This window comes from Drosophila takahashii, chromosome 3R (assembly GCF_030179915.1).
Source record: "Drosophila takahashii strain IR98-3 E-12201 chromosome 3R, DtakHiC1v2, whole genome shotgun sequence".
NCBI lineage: Eukaryota > Metazoa > Arthropoda > Insecta > Diptera > Drosophilidae > Drosophila > Drosophila takahashii.
In genome coordinates, this window is record NC_091681.1 from 16201952 (window position 1) to 16222105 (window position 20154).

Below are 20154 nucleotides of genomic sequence, written 5' to 3' on the forward strand. Positions count from 1 at the left end.
CGCTTTCACTTGCTTGAATTTCAAAACCTTTCGTGTTTACGGCATTTGCTTGTAATTTTATTACATTCCTTTCTCGCTCTCTCTCTCTGTCTCCCTGTCTCTCTTCCTCCCAAGCGGAGGGCTTCTATTTCAGCCTGTCTCTTCATAAATAATTAATGCCTTTGAGGTATGTAAACTAACAGGATACGGTTGTTCAACGGCATGTCCTTGCGCCTGTGTGTGTGTGTGTGTGCTGGCGAAAAGGAGTGTCTACTTTATGTCCTGTAAATAAATTTGAGTGCGTAAGTGTAATTGTGTTTGCTTTAGCTAACAAGTATGGCCTACCTTCCTGCATATGTATAATGGCTATAAAACCAAGACTTTTGGGTTAATGAGTGTATCTAGTTAACGGTTGTTAGTGGTCAAAATAGCACCAGGTTCATCAGACAGAGATAAGAATTTGATATGGGTCGAGCATAAAAAGTTTGATAGGTACTTTTTATACCCTTGTAGAGAGTATTATAATTTCAGTCAGATGTTTGCAACGCAGTGAAGGAGACGTTTCTTGATCAGCACCAATAGCCGAGTCTATCTAGCCATGTCCGTCTGTCCGTCTGTCCGTCTGTCTGTCTGTCCGTCTGTCCGTTTCTATGCGAACTAGTCTCTCAGTTTTAAAGCTATCGCGATGAAACTTTCCCGAAAGTCTTCTTTCTATTGCAGGTAGTACATATGTCGGAGCGAGCCGGATCGGACCACTATATCTTAAGGCTTCCATAGGAATATTCAAACAAATATAAGAAAATTCATTGTAACTTTGTAGGAAGTAGGCGTTTTGATTCTTGACTACTTAAAAACAAAATTGAAATAGAAACGCTGAATCTGGAATCGCTGGAATTGCACCGAGTGAGCATTACTTTATCTGCAATGGTATATAAGCTTCGGCTGGCCGAAGGTAGCTTCCTTTCTTGTTATTTTATGAGATTATAATATGTTTTGTACTTATAATAAAGCGTAAGCTTTGAGGTTATTAATTTTAAAAACTTTGTTTTTTTTTTTAATTAATAATCATTGATTTAAATTACTAACCCAGTTAGGCACATTTCAAGAGAATAATCACCTTTGCTCATTGAAGCATATTTCATACATTTATGTTTCTCAATTTAAGGACTGTAAATTTGCTAAATCCACTAACACCTAATCTCAGTTCAATAGAATCAATCGATAGAACATGACACTTCTCCAGTTTCAGCACTATTGAAATAATTGCATTTCAAAAGGCTCAGGCTATTGTGGAAGGCCAAGCATTCTCTTGTTTAGATGCAGGTAAACCGACATATGATATTTATGACAATGGTGTGGAATTTAAATACGCCAGCCAGCCTAAATGAAAAGCAAAATGTGCCGCCGGAGAGGAGAGGCCACATTGCAACATTGCAGCAGGCGTAAATTGGTGTCTAATAAACACATAATCAAGGTTCATTTGCTGCAGGAGGCACTAAATTGCATTAGCACAAAGGCTGACATGCCACCACCCTTTTGAGCACCACCCTGCCTCAAGCCACCCACTTGCCACCTTTCGCCCGCTTAGTTTGCCAACTTGTCGACAAATATGTGTGCAAGATATTTGGCCTACGGGCGTGTCGTGCGGCTGCTCGATTTTCCGCCCCGGCCCGAAAATCCGTGACAGTTTAGTTTATGGCCCAAAGCATGTTTGGGGCGTATCTCAGTTACATTCGAATGCATTGCCCCGGCTGCAAAGGCAACAACAAAGCCGGAGCATTGTAATGAGCTTATGGGCTCCTTTGACTCACGAAACACCAAGCTCCTAGAAGCTCCTGATCAAATTTCACCGGTTAAATGAGCAAACACAAGCCACAGCATTCAACCAAATAACGACTAAATGCATCGCTCAAATCAATAATGCTGAGCTAAAAATTAATTAATCCACTTTTCAGCTCAGATTTGGTTAAGATTAAAAGAGTGGTAAAGGTGGAAACATTGTAAAAGATTATTGGTACCACACACAACAAAAAACACGTTGCTGTCAAATTGATATGAGCATGGTAAATTTCTGGTATTGCAGACGCACATCGTTTCTACCGAAATCTATCTCTATTTCAGATTATCTGAATTCGAAAAATAGAGGAAGAAGCAATGTGGCGACCTAAATTACGTGAGTGGAAGCGAGAAGTACAAGCTCTCTCAATTCGAAAAAGAGCTAGATAGCGCTTAAAGTTACAGTGTGAGCATATCAAGACAAAATTGATACTAATCAACATCAAAAATTTTTTCATATCAAGTTTTTTTTAGGTGCACATAAACTCGAACTGTTCAAATCTTACCTCACTGTGAAAAGGTATTTTTGTAGGAAATTGAAACTGAGTGACCGAAAATATGCAACTGGTTTCGGAAGTTTGAATGGCTGTGATGCAGACAGACAGCTTTTGGGCCTTGACAAATATAAAGTTGCAATCAAAGAGCTGAATCCGACTGAGCCGTTGAGCCCCATGCAGCACCCCACCCAATTGCCACATAGTCCACCACCCACGAGTCCAATCTACCAAAAACACCAGGCAGCCAGTGCAATCCAGTGCACCTACCCACTAATTGCTTTGGGCGTTGGAATGCCGGCCAGTTTGGCAGTCGGACAATGGCATTTGGGTTAGAGTGCTCCTCTCGCTGCAATCACGACCCCATTGTGACCTTAAGCAATTTCTGTTCAGCTCTGCACGGGCTACTAATGTGTGCTACACTACACTGCTGCTGCCACGCCCACTAATTACGGCAATGGCCTTTTGCGCCCAGCGTGGGGGCGAGAAATTGTTAATTAATTATCAGCTGCAGCTACTCTTTGTAGTGGGCTGGCCTAATGCATTATGTTTATTGCAATTTCGTATACAACGGATATTAAATATTTTGTGTTTAATCGGGGCTTGAATAGACCAACTCCTTGGCCTTGCGTTTGGCATCTCTGATCTGGAGACCCTTGGAAGTGTTGCATCTGGGTTCATCGGACAATTCGGCGTCATTTCGATCGTCTTGGAATCTAAACGATTCATAAAATCCTCGCGAGCCTGTTCGTCCTTCAATTCATAGGACTTCAGAAGCTCTTTTTTTTGCGATGTAGTGGTCTCAAACGACAAACCGGTAATGACCAGAAAAAGGGGAAAGAAACATTTCTTTAACACGAATTGGACAGCAATTTATGCATTGTCATCTGACAACCAAGTTAGTGGACTGTTCTAATCGTTTACTCGCGCAGGGTTGTCACCTATGCTTTAAAAATCAGTATTGTTTGAGAAACAGACGTTGCAACTCTAGTAAACACTCTCGAATATAGTATTGCAAGCCTGGTAAAACAAAAAAATTAAATTTGAAACCGAAAGTAAGGGCCTTCTTATTTTGGTGAAATTCTGAAATTCGAGAATTCAAGCCATGACATAATGCCTCCAATTATAAAACACAAAAAATAAAAAGCAGTTTTAATTTAATATGACGCAGACAGCAAGGACCTCAGCGCTTTATGCCTTTTGCCCACTCATATACTCATATGGCATGCCAGGGCAATAAAACATGCATCGCCATTTCCCACTCGTCATCGACTCTTGACGATATGGCCCAGCCATTGCCATTGCCGTATCCCATATAAGCCCTGTGCTTTTTTCCATTTTAATATTTTTATGAGTTCTCGATTAATTAAAACTCAACAACAAGCACCTGCCTGGCGAATCGGCGGCGCCACGGAAATGCATATTGCATATTATCCGGCGAAGAGGTCATCAACTCGAAAGCAGGACAGCCACTGGCGAATGCGCGGGGATCAAATGATTTATTCATAAATTCCGCATACGCTAAGGGCACAAAAAATGCTTGTAAGCCGCAAATAATTATTTACAATAAGTCGACGGTAATGAGGTTGCCGTGGCAGCCGTAAAAACATGAACCTGTCGTTAAGGATTTTCAGCGTAAATTAATAAACGGCGAATTAAACGAATGTGCCGAGTAGTTGATGTCCTTATAAGGGTGCAATAATTGCCTGTCAACTGCTTAACGCTTAACTTGGCCAGAAGCACTGAAAGGTCAGTTGAATGGTAATCAAATTAAAAAGAGTGGTGGACTTAAAAATTTAATATTCGGTATTTCTCAAAATTTAGCCACGAAAAATATGTCAATTTCGCTCCAAAATTCTGTTTTAATAATTTCAAAATTAACAGAGTTTTTTTAAAATTACAACTTAAATTACAACATGGCTTACAACGGCGTCCGGCTACCGGGTATTTTTTGTCCAGATGTAAGATCACATTTTGTAGAGCTATTGCTTAAACAAATATAATTTATTTGGGTTTAACAGGAAAGCGTTGAGCAGTTTGCAAGACTTTACGGAAGTGATAATTTTAGCAAATTTATGATAATGTCCTCGAGCAGTCCTTATCCAAACTATCAACCGAGTAACGAGCACGCTCCAGTTCATAATCAGCCACCGGGAATGATGGAAGTCGGCCAGACCAGGTTTTATGGAAGTCCATCACCAACTGACGAGCGACATCTTAAAGTTAATCCTCGATATTGTGCTCAGTAAGTACTGCAAATATGGATTTGTTTATTTTATATTAATGTATTATTATTATTTAGTGCCGTTCAAGGATCTAGGCCCATTACGCATGGAGCCTGTGGTGATCATTATAGGTCCTCGCCAATTTTAAAAAACCATAAGCATGAATATCCCCAGCGGGGAGTTCAAAATCATCAAGAGATGCATTATCGGCAGTCTCATCACGCCCATCGAGGAGTTCAAAGTCAGCCAGGTAGGCAATATCATCACGCCCAACCAGGAATCCAAAATCATCGAGAGATGCAATATCACCCTGAGCAAAATCGGCACGCCCATCCTAGAATCCAAAATCATCCGGAGATGCAATATCATCATGAGCAGGCTCAGCAACTGAATTTTATGTATCCACCTCCACCTGGACCCAGATTTCCCTGGCTTTAAATCACGTTTTCCGGCTAAATCCATTTAAGCAATCGACTTCGCTTGTTTGTAAGTTTTTGTTGGTAACAGTACCGAAGCATGACGTGAATTTCTGTATCGAAAATCTTATTTTGTATTACAATTATGAATAAATCAATATTTAATTCCGTGTGGTAAGACTTTTTATTAAATCCAATAAAAAACCCGATTTTTCCACTAAATGAGATAAATGCACAAGAGGATAAATGAGAATAATGCAAAAAAATAAAAAGCTTTAACAGTTTAAAATAATTTTCACAAAAGTTTTCGCGCAAAACAAGGGGCAAACAAGGAGTGAAAAAAGCGAAAAAGAGCTGAAATCGTTTGTATTTTCTTGCTGTTTGTTTGGGAGCTCTCAACTGCGCCATTCAAGTTTGTTAAACATTAAAATGGAGCTGCAATAGAAAAACGCTAACTAAACGCGAGCAGACAGCAAACAAAGCATCCAACGTTTGAGCATGTGTGTGTGTATGTGGGTAAAATAAACACAAACACACTTCAACCCACACACTGGCATCGCCTTCCAGGCATAGTGCAAAATAAACCAACAGCAAAAATAAATATTAAAATTTGTGCAATAAAATGCCGAGCAATAAAACTAAAATAAGTGAGAGGGAAACCAAAAATAAAAAAAATAAATGGAAAGCAGTAGAAAAGTTTTATCCCCTCAGCGAGTGTGTTAGTGTTTTCTTATAGACCGCCAGCGGAAGTGGCAAGCGCCTCAAGTTGCGAAATACATACACATGCCGCCCCGCACACCAACCACTACTACAGCCACCCACTGCACCACTTACTGTCTGTCTGCCAGTGTTGAAAAGCACCCAGTGGGAGGTGAGGGGAGGGGGGTTCTGCCAGGCAGTTAGTTTATCGCTCTTACCAAATCTGAGGAACCGGCAGGATATGGCAGGCACAAGGGCGCGGCACCAGTATTACAAAGTATATGAAAATAAAGAATCCAGATTGGTGAGGAGCCCAAGCAATCGCCGAAAGAAATGCTGTAAAAATAAGTTTAATATATCCGCATTAAGATTGCCCAAGATTACCACTCTGCCGAGTTAACACACACTCACATACAGTGCTGCCAAATTTTTAGCTTGAAAAAGTGCATTCATTATAAAGATACAATTTTTATCAAGCCAACAACAACATTTTTCTGCGTTACTTTAATATTAATGTTTTCTTATGTTTTGAAACAAGAAATATACAAAAAGTCTTAATATTAGAAGGAACCAAAAATTTTATATTTTTTTAAATTATTTATTCATTTAAACTGAAATTATTTGTAAATATAAATGACCACTAATTTATAAAAAACAGACCGATATTTTTAGTGTTTTCTAATTTTTATTAACATACTAAAGTAAAATTCTAAAAATCTGAAAAACGGCCAAACTGGTCACACTTACTCCGACAAGATGGCGCTTGTCGATGGCGAAATTCACTTTGCGGTTGACTTTCGCCTTAAAGTATGCAACGTTCTTCTGCACTTTTTGGCCAAGCAAAGCAGGCAAACAACCGACATCACGAGGCAAGCAAGAAGCCAAAGCAAAGCAAGCATGTGATGTGTGGGAAAGAATAACAAGAGGAAAAAATCGAAGCGGAAAAAGCGCTTGGGGAAAATGCCAAGTGAAGGACACCGACGGGGAGGGATAAGTCGGCGAGGGGCCGAAGGGGAGGAAAAGCCAACACCTGCTAGCGGAAGGCGGAAGTGGGCGAGGCTTGTTGTGCGGGCTGTTTTCGGTTGCCGCTGCCGCTTGGAATTCAATAAAGTGCCGCAAATGATTACTGCATAAAAGAAATGTGCAATCCTGTTTGCCGGTGTTTTTGCAGCTTGTGCATCCGGCAGCATTTAGTCGATGAGAAATGGTGGAAGAAGATAAAAGTTATGTGAGCACAATTGCGGTTAAAACAATAGAGCTGCCAACAGAATAAAGAGTGCTTTCATAGTTTATTAAATGGTTAAATAAAGCTTACAAAGCAAACATAGAAATGTACTATTTAATTAAGGTAATATTTAATTATAAATTATAAATTATAATAAAACACTTAAAATTCAATAGATCACTTAAATGTCGTTTTATTTAAAACAAGTTTGCTTAAATATTTATATATAATATTAAATATATTACATATTTTTTGATTTTGTGAAAACATATCTATAATTTTCCCCACATCTGTGGTCGTGCTATGCAAAGGAATAAGCAAATGACGAATGGCTATGCAGCGGTAATAAAAATTAGATTATTCCATCGGGACTGAAATTGATTTTCCTCCTTCTTCCTTTCCTGGTCCAACTTAGAAATCGATTTAATGTGCACCGAGGTCTTTCGTTTCCCGTTTCCACTTTTCCGCCACCTAACCTATCCTCGATTCACCTTGAAGATTTTCCGCAGATAACCAAGCGGAACTGTGGCCGTTTTCCACTTTGCTTGGCGGCTGCTCGCCCAGTTAGATGGCCATCAACATCAACGCCCTCCACAGAAAGACAGACAGACAGAGGGAGTTGGGAGGATATATCGCATTGGCATTGGGACGAATGTCGCAGCAAATGCAACGGAAAAACGTCAACTTAATGGTCCACAACTGTTGTAATGTTCGCCACGTTGCTGATGTTGCCGATGTTGGCTGATGTTGCTGCTGGGTTCGTGTTGCCGTGGTGTCAGCATTAGTCAATGCTCGAGGGCTCGAGGGGTGGCACAAATGATTTTATGTATGGCTTGAAGCATTGCAGCAGCCGCGACAATAGGACGACACCGACAGCAACACGCAACAATAAAGTTTTATGAAACAACAGCAGCAACTACTGGAAAAGTGCTTTTTGCTTGTTGTTCTTGCTGCTTTCGTTGCTGTTGCTGCTGAAGTTGCTGCTGCTGTTGCAGTTGCTATAGTTGCTGTTGCTGTAGTTGCTGCTGCACCTGACGCTGCGTTGAACTCATCTCCGACGTTGCTGTCGCCGTTGTTGCTTTCGGCCATTTCCGTCAGCCAGCGCACTTAGTGCCACGCAGCGATACAGACATGAATACACAAATGCACTTAGCAAATAAATTTTAATTTTTACAAAGCACCTTTTTTATCCCCAGGTATTTTAAAAATTCTAATAAAAAAAAAAATCAAAGACAAAACAACAAAAAAAAACCTATAGAAGACACAGAAACTAACAAAAATAAAATTAATATTTTCAGTTGTGAACTCAAAAAATATAAAACCATTGCATATACTACAAAATGGAATGTAATAATAATTTTATATTCTCCTGTTCTTATTAACAATACTATTATAATTTTTAGAAATTAAAAGAGAGTAAGCTGTTAAAGCTAATCTTTATATTTATTGTAATTAGCCCAAGATACAATGTAACATTTCAGTGTACGGACTGCAAAACTGCAGACGAGAGGCGCATGCAAACTTCCCAGTTAATGACGCAACTGTGGCGTGTTTGTAAAGTGTTGAAATTGAAATTATACCTTTGGGGGCTTTTGGAGTTGTTGCTATTATTATTGTTGTTCTTACTGGCGGTGTTGTTGTAGCTGTTGCACAAAATGCATTCAAGTGTAGTTGCGTCAATGTTGGTTGTTGTTGCTAGACGAACAACAATAGCAACAATAATGTTAATGAAAACAAACATTACCGAGAACAGCAAAAGCAAGCAACAGTAGCAGCAGTAGGGAAATATAAAGGATCGCAGCTGAAAGGCAGCAACAATGCAGCGCCGTACAACAAAACAGCAAAACGCCCTTAGCCAAATTGCCAAAGCAAAGACATTAGACCTCACAGACTCGACAAAGTTTTAGCCAGCATCGGCAACTAATGCATATATGAAGGCAATTCCAGTTTCGTTGTTGCTTAATTAAGTTATGAAAAGTTCAATATTGAGTGAATAAAATATATACACCCGGTGCACTAGGAGAAACTTTATATACAAATGGAAACTAAAATGCTGATTAGAGATTTTATTAGATTAATCAATTGATCAATTCCTAAAATTAAATCATAATAACAATAAATTATTTAAATAGAGGTTTAAATATCAAGTTGAACAGTTTAATCATTAAACTTTAATGTGACCAGCCTGAGTTACTTTGCTTCTTTTTAATTAATGTGACCATGCTGTTACAATGCCGGTTAATTATTGCGACAACAGCTGCTGGAAACTTTATTTTACAAGCTTATTTGCCATTCCTAAGAAAAAAAAGTTCCGCCATTTAATTAAGTTCAAATAAAATTGGCATTCAATTTGCCTTCGCCTCGCGATTCGTATTCATTGTCTGCGCAATGCCGTGGACATCATTTAGGTACACTAATACCGATTTACGAGCCCACATCTATGCAGAACGCCTCGGCCATAAACACGCTCCACCTCATCTCTCAGACGGCACTCTCATTCGCATTCTCATTCTCATTTGCCATTGCCAACCAATAAACTAAAATAAAATGCCAACGCAGGACACTTAAAAGTCTGTAACTTTTTATGGCCAACGGACGAGCGCTGATGATGGCTGGCCACATCATTATCAACGTCAACGTAGCCTCGTCCTTCGTCCTTCTTCTCTTCATAGCCCACCATCACTCCACTCCACTCCAATCCAATCCTCTTCTATCCACGTTTTCCCGCTCGCATCTCATCTGCTGATGAACCGAAGCCGGAAAGACAAAGGCGACAGAAAAGAAAAAAACCTACTCAAAGTTAATCAAATTAAGTTTCGGCTGCTTTTGTAAATCTGGGCAAACAATGAGCCCGAGTCCCACTGAAGGAGAGCTACGGAGTCCCAGGAAAGGACAACGAATAGACCAATGGACGCGTAAATTAATCATCTTTTTTTGCCGCCCTTCTCGTTCTCCTACGTTTTTGTCTAGCCTAGAACTTTGGCTTTAGATGGCGGTTTTGTGGTTCGCTGACAGTTGAATGATATTTCCGCTTTCAGCTGCGAAAAATAAGGGAAAAGAGCAGACTAATCACTGCAGTACGCAGTTTCAAAATAGGTAAAAAGCTGGTAAATAAAGTTTTGATTAATATAATTCGCTGCCTTGCGTTTTCAGTAGGAAACAATTGGTAGAAAGCGGACTTCCCAAAACAAATATACTCCTTTTCTAGAGTATTTCCTTAACCCCTACTAATCAGTCTTCTTAAATTCCATTTGCACCACACTTTTTTAACCCGCTTTCTTGGGTTATTTATGCCCTTGCGGTTTGTGTTTATATCCTTGGACATCCTTTAGCCTGGCCGGCAACTTATTACGAAACTTATTAACAAAGTCAACAGGCTTTGAAGGCGGCAACAACAAAAGCTCCCCAAAAAAAGAAGCGGACAGTTTATTATGCCAAGCAGCGTTTCCCATTAGGAATAACCCCGAACAACCCTTTCCTGATAATCCCCGTTACTTGAGCGGAAATGTAATGGCGGACTAAAAGGGGTGGGGATGGCCAGACTTCCGCTCACTTCCGGTGCGACATTTATTCATTATGATTTGCTCATTTTTCGGTGGGTACTTTTCGGTTCTTAATTGCAAGACTTCGGACGCCTTTTATTTGCAAATAATTAAAAATGATTTTCCCCGGCTCCTCTCCCGTTGAGCTCTAATTTATTTACCCAAGGAATTGTACAAAGTTTTTGTGGCACAAATCGGAATGGAAATCTTGGGTCTGACCGACCCCGAAAAAACGTTGACCCGCATTCGCAATTGAATCAGCAATTTGGTCCGCTGATGTGGGTTTGGTGTACTCTGAGTTATGTGTGCCTAATTGAATGGGAAGTCTGCACCAAATCGGGTGAGTGAGGTCCCCTAGCAAACTTTGCTGTCATGGCAAGTATATATCTGTCTACATCTACTAACCAACAGCCCTGCTCCTGCTTTTGCTGCTGCAGCCTTTCCTATTCAATCTTCTGGTCCCCAACAAAATTGTAATAAATATTTATAGACACAGACAAACACAAAAACACACACGCACACAATCAAAATAAAAATGGTAAAATAATAGCCAAAGCCATAAAAACGGACTTTGTCGATGTGTTTGTGTGGTTTCCATACACACACTGCACTTTGCGTGAGAAGCCCACTCATTTTTAATAGAAAACCACAATTGCCCATTCAATTTACTATAAGTGTGTGTGTTTATATGGCCCAGGATTTCAGCGGACTCCACAACATTAGTGTATATATATTTGTAGTGGGCTCCGGTTCGGTTACAGTTAATATGTAATATAAATGTCTGGACGGAGCGAATAGTGTTTGCATTGCATAATGAAATAATTGAATCAATTGAATCAAAACAAATATTTGATAAATATGTGAGTAATAACTTGGCCCATATACATTTAATTTCAGGCCATGTATTTGGAAACGAAATGATAATTGAGAAACAAATATAGAAAAATTAATATAACAGTCCAGTTGGAAATTGTTAAAATAATTATAATGCATTTAATTAAATTGTTCAACCAACAATATTTAAATTTTTTTATTTTTATATACAACATAAAGGCAATTTTCGATGTTAGTTCAGAATGAATTTTTAAATAATATTAAATTGTAAAATTCTTGTTTTATACTCCACATATTGGAGTATTTAAAGTGTTAAAAGATGATGAAACTTAATTATATTATATTCTTACACAAATTGAGTATAGTGGTTTGCAGTACGGTTTGCTAGTTTCGTTTGAAGAATCCTGAATTGCTAAAAGAATTTCCTCAATGCTTTTAATTGTTTTTCCATGGCAGACAAGTAAAATATTTATATGAAAAGCCTTTTTATTACGGCCGCCACGCTTAGGCCCTTTTCCAATCCCTTTTCACACGCAACGTGTGTTCAAGCCGAGCCAAATTAAATTTTACATTAATTGTGAAAAGAATGCAAACGGAAAAGGCCAAAAACAAAGGGCAGGCAAACAGAGAGTCACTTAAAATTCATGACTCGGCACAGGATGGCATTGGAAAGTCTTTTCGGCTATAACACTTAAGTGGCGGAGCAATCTGTGTTTCTGCATGTGTATTGTTGTAGGTCATAAATTAACTCTACGCGGGCAGCAGGAACCAAAAACAAAAACCAAAAAAAATATTAGGATAGAGTCGCTGAGGGGATTTTATTTATAGGGGTAGGCAGTAGAATTCTTTTGCTGAGTGTGTGTAACGAGGCCAAGCTGTAAATGTATCTTTGCTGGTGCTGCTTCTGCTCCTTCTGTATCTGTATCTGTTTCGGATTTGGATGCTCTTGCTGTTGCTGTTGCTCTTACCACTTCCTGGCCTTTTTTACGGCCTTGCACATCTCTTACAGCTTCACTTTATGCTCCAATTATAAGCGGAGCACGAGCATATCCTGTTCAAACACAAGCACATGCCAAGTACTGAGATTTCAGCCTGTTTCGCAGCCTCCACTTTGCCCTTCCCTTCTACTCCCTTCTGCGGTTTACTGTTTCCCCGTTGATTTTGTTTGTTTATTTCCGCTAAATTAATGGCGTCCACTACTGACACTTCCGGCTCACTCACACAAGCATGAACACACTCTCTCACACATACACACACAAACGCACACAAGTGTGCTAAGAGAGAGCTTAAATGAAGTTGTGGCTTGCCTTCCTTGTTAATCAGCCTTTTGCCATTATCCTTTTACATGCCACTCCGATTATGAACATCATTAGTTACCGCTCGCTGATTCTCCAGGCTAGCACATTGAAGATTTATGGCCCGCCCGCAATGCTCCTTCCTTGTCTTCTATTACCCCCAGCTGATTCTATTACTTGGGCGTAGTTACACTTAATTTGACATGCATAATTGTGCGTGTGTTGGGTGATACACTTCTAACTAACTATGGCAAACAACTCAAATTGGGTTCTCAAGGTGGACTATATTTGTAGATAAGTTTATTATTTACGGGCTTAAATTAACAGATTAAATATTTTTAAAAAAATCTAGAAAAACAGAATAATCATTATATATTAATAAAAAAGTTTTTGTTACATTTTTAATATATTTTCCAACTTAGAGGAAAAAATAAATATTTTGTAAATTAATTACCAAACATAAAAATTTAATATTGTACTTGAACATTTGATCGGATGTTTTAATGGTTTAATAAATAAATAAAACCACCAACTGAGGTCCACCCTAGGGACCGTATGAGGACTGCCTTATCATCCTCATTATATACGCCATTATCGGAGATTTACTTCATTTACGAGTTGAGTCATCGCTGGGTAAGGGGTAATATTTTTCTGCAAACACAGCCGACAGCTAGTTAGAGGACAATAACTCTGTGGGGGAAAAGAAGAAAGTGGCCTGTCCATGTTAGCTGCAACTTGTTTTTATGTGCCGTCCACGGTACAATTGACCCCTGCACAATTCAACAACTTCTGGGCCACTCCTCACCGCCACTGCCCCACTGCCCCTCCCCCTGCCGCAGAACCATTGACCATTTTGGCCATTTCGTTCAGTCAATTGACGCCAACTGTGGCCTGGGCTACTACGCAACGTGTCGCTTAATTGATAACGACGTCAACAAAATGGATGCCATGGTCGCAATTGGGTCGAAAACAACAATAACAGCAGCAGCAGCATCAGCAGTAGGAGCTGAAAATAAGGCTCAAACCGAAACGAAACAGGGCTGAATCGAACAATCAAAAGGGAGGACAACAGAAATGCGTTGGCAGAAGCGAAAAAAAATCCCAAACACACACACATTTAGAGAAAATTGTTTTCAAGTAGACGGCCACTTGACATCAAAAACATGCACATGTCGAAAACAATATGGCGACCAATACGCTTGTGTGAGTGGTCAAACCGGAAGTAGCAAACACGAACGCACACACACACGGAGCCCTTTATTTCTCCCACGAGAGCAAAAAAAAGCAAAGAGTGAATGTATTTTTAAGAGCTACAATTTTCCAAACAATTATTACAATTTGTATTGGCCAAACTGCCCGAAAGGGAAGTCGATATATATATAGGGATGTATAAGTGGGGACAACGTGTAAATAGGCTATCTTCAACTGTTAAAGGTCACATTTTTATGGGGAAACACTTATGAGCCCATTTGGTCTATTGATTTCTGGCAGTTTAATAATAAAACCAAATACATTACTGGAGGATTTATAGCGAAAAGTAATTCTTAAAATTAAGCCAGTAAGGCAAAATTGTAATAAATTTTTAAATATTACTGCATTTTATCGAACATTAATTAATATTGTTAAACACTAGTCAAAAAAAGACAAGATGGATTGTTACTGAACGACAGTTAAATTTTTTTCAAGTAACAACTTTTGGCAATATTATTGTTTCATCAGCTGACTAGAAATGATAATATTTACGTAACACAAAACTGATTAATAAAAACACATTAATAAAAATATTTGTACAACCATAGTAAAAAATCAAAAACAAAACAATTTGGAATACCCTCCAGAAAGAATTAAAGTTTCGGTTTATAAGTCAAATTTTCCCTGGAATTTTCGCCATTTTTTCGCGCTCTCGTGTGAAATTTTAAAATGCCTCTTGTATGCCCACAGGCTTTCACTAGCCCAACGGAACGGAAAAATATTAAACAGAAATATATCCATGGCTCCTGTTTCATCGCCCACTGGCTGCCGCCCAGAATTTATCTGCATATATTGCAAAACCGTTAAAAAACGAAGGGAAGAGTACAAAAAGACTTGTTATATTTGAATGAAATTTCACCACAGGCGCTGAAAATTTATGATTTTAATTGGTTTGGTCAAGTGGAAATTTCAAAAAGCGTTTTTAATATGTTGGCCAAAAAGGGCCGGAGACTTTTTGGCTTTTGTAATATGCTTTTCAACAGCCGGCTCTCCATTTCCATTTTCCCTACCCTGCAGCCATATTTCTGCTGTTGTTCTTTATAATAATAATTTCTCGTGGCCATGCATTTCTATTGATTGCCTTGTTCAACTGGAAAATGCGTTACAAAGCAAATAAAAGAAAACTTTTTCGCCCCCAATTTTTCCTACATTTTTTTTCTGTTTGCCCAATTGGGTAGACAAATTTGCTCTCAGAGCAATGAAAAAGTTTGTTTGGAAAAACAATATTAAAAATGCATAAATACATTTGCATATGGGTATAAAACGCGATATCTGCATAATGCTGGATGATGGTGGGCTCCCGTTGGCGCAGAATTGGTTTAACTTCGTTTCGTTTTTACCCTTATTAAATTATTTACATTTTTATTTCATTATTCCGGCGAGTCATGACTGTCTGAAATGAAAATGTCATTCAGGGTTTTCGGAGCACTAACTGATAAATTGATCAGTCATATTGAATACCCCTCGGTGAGTTTTAAAGGAGTACCCCGTTAAATTTAACCAAAATAGCCACTGTTCATGCTTTTAGCAGGTATTATGTATTATGTTTCATAATGTGAATACAAATGCAGAATGAATGAATGACGTACACAAAAGGCAACTAACTTCCTTTGAACAAAGCCATAAACCTAAATAGAAAGCTCTCATAAATGAGAACAATGCGAAAAATCGAATGTAACAATTAGGTCTGTCATATGAGTACATTTAAAATCCGCTGATGTACAAACCAAATCCAGCCAAATTGGTTAGACCCGTTAATAAGAATACATCTATATTTTAAAAATCAATCCTTCTGCTAGATTTTAAAAATCTGTGTTCCCTATTACCCTGTAATAAGTTTATACCAAGTTTCGTCAATTTAAATATCCTGTAAAAAAGGTTAAAAATAAAAGGTAAGAAAATATTTGACCCACATATTCAAATATTATATTTAGCGTTTACAAGAACTTGATTAAACTTTAAATTTAAACACATTTCCCCTTTGGAATTCCATTGCCGATTTTTCTGTTGACCAACAAATAAAGCGTGCTTTAGTTTTTCTTTCCTTTTTTATATTTGGCAAAAAAACATACAATTTTGTTTTTAATCCTTATTTAATAGCGACATAAAGGGTAGGCTTGGTTATATCGGCGTTATTCCCAGTTTATTTGTTTTATTGGTTTTTGTTTTCCTTTGGCTTCTGCGTGGTGGGTGGGGGAAGCCCTTTATTTTATTTCTACAACCGCTGAACATGAAGCAATTGTTGGATATAACAATGCCATATAACTGACCATTAACAACAACAGCAACTGCAATAAAAGTCTTGCTGCGAACGAATATATGTGAAAAGTTTGAAGGAGTAGAGTGGGTAATGGGCTGGGGGTTTAAGGCCCACCCACACACACAAAAACACAGGAAAATTGCTTTCGTTTTCCGGCATTTTACAGAGAGCATTCGACTTTGTTCTTTTTCGGTTGCTTTAATTTCAAGTATGAGTATCTGTCCTTGGGCCTCTCGAATGGCGATTAATACGCCTTAACTTGTTGTGGCCCACACCACCGCCCACCCACAGATGACACGCCCAATGCCCCAGGCATTTCACGTTTGCTTGGACAAGGTCCTCAAATTAAATTACCCCTCGAGAAGAAGCAAGAAATAAAAATTGCTAGCAGATCAATTGATTTGCAGTCAGCGGCCAGTGGCAAATTCATTCAACCGGAATTAGTTATTCGTGTGGGCCAGGGGAATTTGGGTGTTTCAGTCCCAGGACAACTCCGCCTCACATTACCGCTCGCAATTAATCAAGCGAGTTGCGTGTCCTTCGAAGGATTGCGCTTCGGGCTCCACCGCTCCAACGGAAGCAGCCCGGGCATTAGGTTTCCTTCCTATCCGCCTGCGAATCGTGCAACATTTTGCGGTTCCGTTGACAACCAATTTGATGACGGCAATTTTACCCACATCCCACTCACTCGTTGTGATGTGATGTGATGTGATGTGTTGTGTGGGTGGATGGGTGGGTGTAACAATCTCCGCTGACCGAGCTCTGATTTGCGATACAATTGGAATAATTATGTGTTTACGGCATTTATATGTCGCCCGTTTGAATATGCTGCAAAATCGGTTTGTGGGTTATAATTTTGATGGGGACTCGGACTGCAAATAAGTAGCAATTATCACGGGATTTACAAGTAACCGGATATTGCATTCAATATATCAAGGGGATATTTAAGTATTTTCATGATTTTAATTGGACACAGAAAATGAGTAAACGTATAGGAGAAAAGCGTAGGAAAATTGTTAAATTAATTTGCTTTGCGTTAAATAACTTGATATGAAACGATGATCGATTTGATATTATGTGTTATCAATTTTGACTTGATATGCGGGCACCTTAACTTGATATGCTCGAAATGTAAGCAACAGGCCAGCTAGAATTTCGAGTGTGTGTTTCTCTCTCCCACTCATATAACTTTAAGCGCTATCTCCAATACAAATATCCAATAACAATACCAATTTACCATGCGCATATCAATTTGACCGCGTCGTGTATTTTTGTGAGAAGGATTTCATTAAATATACACACCTTTGTGCATTTCCCTTTCAACCATTCCAATCACGGAGAATTTAATGCTTACTCTGCTAAACACTAAAATCTTGGTCTAATTCGAACATCCTTTGACACCTCATGCGAGCAGCCTTAACCCCCCACTGCCTGCCAAATTGTCAAAGACAATTACAGAGCTATCGATGTGAGCTAAGCTCTACTCGGCATTTGGCTCTTCGGCAATGAAGGCGCTGATTGATTGTGTGGCAGCGATTCATATATCAAATCATCATGTAAATGCGTTGAGGACAGAAAACGGGAGTGAGAGATCGAGAGAGTGAAAGGGCGAAAGGGGTGAAGGGATGTATAGGACAGGCCAGACAGCCAAGACATCCGAGACAGACAGCTGGCTACACGCAAGCAATTTAAAAGGCCATTTGTCTGCATAAAGCGAGCGGCGTAGTGAAGGAGGATGGGGAAGCGGCCAGTCGAATCAGGGAAGTGCGAACCCTTTTTTCAACAATTTCATTTTTTAACACTCTTTCAAAGGGTTTTTAATTTTGTTCAGAGATCTGGCTTTTAAGAGGTTATAGAGGCCTCTTAGTCACTGTTCTCCTCATTCAAGTAACTTATATAGGGAATTCTTAAGGAGAATCATTGAACCAAAAAATTAAAATACTATATCATGAGAATAATAATTGCATTGATTTCTCTTAACTCGTAACCCGTCATTCCTAAAATCACCTATAATAATTAATAAATAAAATAATACCGTCTTGAAGAAATTGCAAATAAAAATAATAAAAATTACAATATCCAATATTAATAGTACCTATATTATTTAATGGTAATATTTATAAGCTTCTCTAAACATCAGATGGAAATGATCTTGATATTATTAAATATCTGTTTTAGCCAAGAAATTCTATTAATAGCTGTTCAGAATTTTCAAAAGCAGTGTATACCTCTATTCCATTTCGAATTTTAAAGATTTCCTCCAATTTTTATTCACAGTCGGACATGACCGTCACATGCTGGCGCGGAACGTGCTGGGGCCCAAGATAGTGAATTGTTTGCTGGCCCGCGGGCATAAAACATGGCGGACGACACGCCACATAACAAGATGGCGAACGGAATCCCGTCCAGACTCTGGGAGCCCGGTTCAGTCAGTGGGCCGCCAGTGGAAAAATGGCTGTGGCTCTGATTCAGAATCTGAATCTGAATCTGCTGCTGACGCAGTCGCTCCTGTGGCTTTTTGTGACTGGCTGCGTGTGAAACAACTTAATTTCCGCTTAGCCCCGCCTTTTGGCAGGCCACTGAAGTTGGTAGTGGGGAGTCGGGAAGTCGGGATGTCCGGAGTTTGCAGTCCGATGTCCTGGGAACCCAACACTCCTTCAGCTCTCGCCGTGTTCACATGCGTGTAACTATGCATGTCTGCGCTTGGGGAGGAGTCGTTGTGACTTGGTGTTAAAAATTCAATTTACACTATTTGGAACGCAATTAAATTGGAGCTATGCCCACGTTCTGCTTCTTCTGCAACCGACATCCTTTTGGGCTTCGCCGTTTAAGCCATGATGCACGCAACTTGCTTGCGGTTTTATTTTGGTTTATGGCATTTTTTCGCGAAACGCTGTGGCTCTCGACTGCGCACACACGGGCTTGGTAACTTTTTATGCTCATATTTTATGCATTAAGTGCTCTATTAAAATTTTTGTTGTTCTCCTCTGCCTCGCATGACCCATTCAGAGGATGTATGATATAACCAGTACTTTCCTTTCTGACCCTCGTCTGAAGTCTTGTTTATTGGACGTAGAAATGACAAAATTATATGGTTCTTGGCATGTCTGATGGCCACGCGACGTATGTGTGATATTTATTTGACTTTCATGATTCATAAGCGGATTGGGATCAAGAAGGGAATTTTAAAACTTTTATTATGCAAAATGTTTTAGCTCTGAATACTTAACCTACAAAAATTGGAATTAAACTACAAAATAAGAAAATATTTATATTGATAATTTATTAATTTAATGTTAAATATTATAAATGCTTGTAAAAAAATAGGGTTGGTAAACAAATCCACAATCGATGTTTTAACAACCCTAGTAAGGAATTCAATAACTTTAACTCTCTCTTTCGTTCAGTGTATTTCCTCGACCCCTGTCAATATTTTATAGAAAACTCTTCGATATCTTGCTTCTGCCTTCCTTTACTATAAACTTTGACCCCATAAACTTTGACAACAGGATCACGATATCTGTTTATTTGTTTGCCTTGTTATTGTGAACTTTATGACCGCAATGGCGTTGATGGCCAACATGCGACTCACACACATAGTATGGCTTTCGGCCATGTAGCGGAAATCGGCTTAAAATTTACTCCATCACACACACACAAGTGCAGACCAGCACCAAAAGGCAACGCGTGCATGATTTATGGTCTCCTTGCAGCCGAAAAATAAAGGAAAATCGGGGAAAGGCGAAAGCTGGTGAGAAATAGAGAAAGGGAGCCAAAAACCGGGCGGGTTTTGGCCAACACTTCGGAAAAGTCTAAGCCTGATCCTGGTTTATGCAGCTAATGCAACTGAGCGCCATTGTTGCTGTCCCGCTCCAAGTGGCAAAAGAAAGGAAAAAAGTTATTTACGGCAAACTTCCGCCAAGAGTGGCTGGCCGGGGTCATTGTTGACTTGAGGAGGCTCGTACCTAGTTTTTAAATCATTTCTCTTTTGCATTTGTAACTTTTTTTCCCGTTGAGCCTAACTTGGCCGCCATTTTAGCCATTTTGCCCTTTTGGCCAGGCCACTTTTGCAATTGCACAATGGCGGCCGCCATGGCG

The 20154-nt window shown here is 39.2% G+C and overlaps 1 protein-coding gene across 1 annotated transcript; it reads left to right on the plus strand.

Moving 5' to 3' along the window:
• Positions 1 to 4142: 4142 nt before the first annotated feature.
• Positions 4143 to 5122, plus strand: LOC108057542 (G-box-binding factor). Its single transcript, XM_017141834.3, has 3 exons — positions 4143 to 4270; positions 4331 to 4554; positions 4612 to 5122. The coding sequence occupies exons 1-3, from the start codon at positions 4226 to 4228 to the stop codon at positions 4970 to 4972; spliced, it is 630 nt and encodes a 209-aa protein (XP_016997323.2). The 5' UTR covers positions 4143 to 4225; the 3' UTR covers positions 4973 to 5122.
• The last annotated feature ends 15032 nt before the right edge of the window (positions 5123 to 20154 follow it).